General features: G+C 61.1%; 1 protein-coding gene across 1 annotated transcript in view; it reads right to left on the bottom strand.

Annotated features, from left to right (window-relative positions):
* Window positions 1-3388, bottom strand: part of LOC118453012 (trinucleotide repeat-containing gene 18 protein-like) — a 7677-nt gene extending 4289 nt beyond the window's left edge. Inside the window, exon 1 of the mRNA XM_035901341.1 lies at window positions 3289-3388. Within this exon, the coding sequence (XP_035757234.1) occupies window positions 3289-3388 (100 nt within the window). The remainder of the gene's footprint in view (window positions 1-3288) is intronic.
* Window positions 3389-3820: the final 432 nt, after the last annotated feature.

The raw sequence follows: 3820 nt of genomic DNA on the forward strand, positions 1-3820 counted from the left end.
TACCTGGCCCGCTCCCTGCCAGGAACCAGAACTGGGGCAGGGAGGAGGGATCCGAGCCACAGCTTTCCCGGGGGTGAATCTAATGCAAATACAACCTCCAGGCACTACCAGAGCATCCCTTCTTCCATATAGCCTTCCAGCAGCAATGCTGATGGGCTGGCGTAAGACTCGCACACAGCCCAAAACCTGCTGCCCCGTTCCCCCAGGCAGGACCTGGAGGTGAAGCTGCTCCTTCATGCGCTAAGTAGCTGCATTTGCAGGAGGTGGCCGTGGGCAAGTCACTCCCTTCCTGGATCTCCACGCCAGAAAGCGATGCCAAGGGGAGAAACTCTACCGCAGTGAGCAACACATAGCTCACCCCAACCATGGGCTTCTGCCAGGGGAAAGGGAGGGGAAAGGGGGAAACCACAACCATCTCCATCTGCCCGGGGCCAGAGTGTTTGCTGAACCAGCGCAAGATCCTTTTTGCCCAAGGACAAACCGACAGGTCTGGGCAGGCTGAGCCACGCTCCTCCAGCCAACTGCTCGCCCAGAGGCGGGCTGGCACCACGGCGCAGGCAGGGTGGTGCGAGCCAGCAGCGCTGCCAGCACCAGACCGGCCGTGCCCCCTTCCCTCCCCCCCCCTGCCACGCCACGCCAAACGTGTGTGCCCACCAGCACGGCCTCTGCCTGCCTGGGAAAGGCACCACCAACACGAATCCCACGCGGGCACTTTGCCAGTGTGGGCACACATGATCCAAAGCAGCCCAGCTCAGAGGGGCACAGAGATCGTCCCTCGATCGGGCCACCTCAGCCCTGCAGGAAGGTGACAGCCAGCAGCCAAAATGCACGTCCCTGCTCCGCTCCCCCTGCGATGCTTCAGTGGTTGTAGTGGGTGGGCATGGAGCAGGGACTGTGCCCATCCCCTCCTTCCCAGCTCCAAGATGAGCTAGTAGAATGTACCTGCTTCGCACGATTGAGACATAAATCACTAAGGGCTGTTATGAGAGGAACTTGGCGGGTGCAGATGTGTCAGCCCAGTTGAAAACATCTTCTTCATCTTTGCTCAGCTCCCCAAAACGGCAACAAGGGGGGGAAGAGGTATGGCCGGGTGACTCACCACCGAGAGGGGATGTGACTGATGGGGAGATGAGATACCAGCGACCGCACAAACCACACACCAAACGTCTGGAGGCTGGAGGTCGCGCTGGAGGAAGCAGGAGGGAAACGGGCCCCACGTGCCCAGCCCGCTCGGGGTTTGCCCAAAGCTACCCGGGAGGAGGGAGCCACCAGAAAACATTGCCTGGCCGAGGTGGCAAAGGCGGGCGGGTGGATGTCCAGTGCTGGGAAAGCTGCTCCAACCCAGCCCGGCTGCAGGCAACCAGCCGGCACCTCCACAGCACCCCTGCGCAGAGGTGACAGCTCACTCCGGCACCCACAAGGGTCAAGGACAGCAAGCAGGACTGGCACTCAACGAGGAATTCAATCCCCTGGTCCAGTTTTCCAAACCAGCCAGCAGCACCAACGCACCAGGGAGAAGCAGCATTGGCAAAGCCTCTGTTCATGCCCGCAGACGGCTCTCCGGTCCCTGCTGTCACCTCGAAGGGAATCCCACAACAGGACGAAGCTGTGTGACAGTCCCAATGGCCAGGACGGGCCAGCAGGCAGCCACGTGCAATGCCACTGCAAAGCACGCCCCGAAGCCGAGCCCCGGGCACAAGCCATCTTTGCCGGAGAAGCCGCAGCCCTGTCACCGGAAGACCGGCAGCCTCCAGTGCCCCAGGAGAAGTGAAGTAACTCTCCCCCACCGGCCCCGTCTGCCCGTTATGGGTTTCTGCCACTTATGAAATATTTCCAACCGCCGGCATCTCGCCCCATCTTCCCCGGGCCGTGATGGACGGACACACTGCCAGGAAGCAGGCTGGCCCCATGCAGCGCTGTGCAAGGGGCTGCTGGCCACAGAGGGGCCTGAGCCAAAAAGCCTGGCCCTGCAGTCCCTCTGGTCTGAGCCCAGAGGGGCTGGGAAACACCAGCGGCAAGGCTTTGGGTTTAATCCCATGGGATGTTTTCAACTTTGGGCACCCAAGGGAGATTTGCAGCCCCGTTGCAGCCGGGGTGCTCAGCTGGCTGCTGGGCTCTGGTGCGGAGCAGGAGCCGCAGACGCCCTCAGCCGGGAGCACGGTCACCTCTTCCCCAGTCCAGCTCGCAGCACCTCCACCGGCAGCCAACTGGGACACCAGTCCATGCCACAAACAGCTGGATAAACGCTTACGTCCTCATGAATCCCCTTTCCCCAGCAGGGAGGGAGGGGAACCAGGAGAAGTCCAAGCACGGGCAGACTTTTTTAGGGCCCCCCCCTCCAGCACACACCTCCCCATCTCTGCCCCACGACACATACAGCACAGCGAGGCACAGCCGCAGCCGTTCCTCACGCACACATTTATGGCTACAACAGCTGAGAGCCAGGAGTGCTGACAGTGTAAATCTTTGCCACCTCCTCCCATCTGCCAGGGCAGCTCTAGTAACAGCCAAGGCACCCGAGCCACCGCGACTCCATGCCATGCACGAGATGCCAGCAATACAAGCCCCCAAACACGCTGGGCTGAAACCAAAGCCAGACCTCATCCCTGTCCTTGCAGCCCCAAGCCACTGCTGCTGTCGCAACCCACCACCCTCCGCCCCTAAAGCCGGCCCTGCTGTATTTACACCCCGTATCACGGGGCTGGCAGTTGCTTGAAAGCCTTAATTTACAGCCTCGATACTCCACATCCCCCGAATGCCTTCAATCTCATCCCCCGGATCCAGAAGAGCCAGGTCAATTTAACTCCCCATGTCGGAGACAGCATCCTCCGGCGGGGGGTCGGCGCTCCCAGCCTTTGCCAGCTCGCGCACCGCCGTGCCGCTTTCCTTCAGCTGCAAAAATCACTACCTTAAAAGCCACGGCGAGTTCCCCCCTCCAGCTCAGTGCAGCTCTCTGTTGTTTCTTTTAATTTTATTTTATTCCACGTGGGAATCTGTGTCCAGGCTGCTTTATTTTTAAGTGGCTCTTCCTCAATATTTACTATTGCTCCCAGCTGCATCAGCACAGAAAACGCCGCGCGCTCCCACCGGGTTTCCGACGAGCCCTCCCGCAGCCATTACCCCGTGCCGATGCCGTGCCGCCCTCGCGCTGCATCACCGCGCTGCTGGGCCCCCCCGCAGCCACCGCACACCAGAGGGCAGGGTGCGGGCACAGGGCACGGGAGGCTTCCCTGCCTCCGTGGGAATAAATATCATCAGGCTGAGCCCTACCGCTCACCTCCTCCTCACCTGGCAGCTGGAACAGCCCCAACGCCCCGGAGATGGTGGAGGAGGAGAAAATGAGAAGCGGCTGCGAGGGCTCAAGGGATCGGCGCTTGCGCCCCGGCATCCTGCAGACTCATCCCGTGCCTCAGTTTCCACTGTGCAACAAAACAAATGCAATGTGACGTCTACCGGTGCTTCAGGGCTTGGGGCCACAGGAGAAGGACACTGAGGAGGTGCCCTAAAGCTCTCCCGTGAGGTGACCCACCAGCTCCCTGCTGGCAGCATCTTTGGGGGGGGGGGGGCAAGAAGCCACCCAGGGGGGGACACGAATCCCTCTGGCAAAAGGAGGGTGGCTTTTCCTCCTGCTGGAGGAGCTAGGGTGGAAAGCATCCCCCTGGGACTGCACAGCCCGAAACACACAGTCTGGGAAGCACCGACCCAGTCCCACGTTAATCCTGACGCACAAACACTCCAACCAGTGTCAACGCTGCGGGGTCACAGCCGGCTGCTACAGCAGAAGCTTCTTCTCTGCGTCCCCAGCCCGAAATCCCCCACC

This window comes from Egretta garzetta, unplaced genomic scaffold (assembly GCF_000687185.1).
Source record: "Egretta garzetta isolate BGI_Z169 unplaced genomic scaffold, ASM68718v1 scaffold299, whole genome shotgun sequence".
Lineage (NCBI taxonomy): Eukaryota > Metazoa > Chordata > Aves > Pelecaniformes > Ardeidae > Egretta > Egretta garzetta.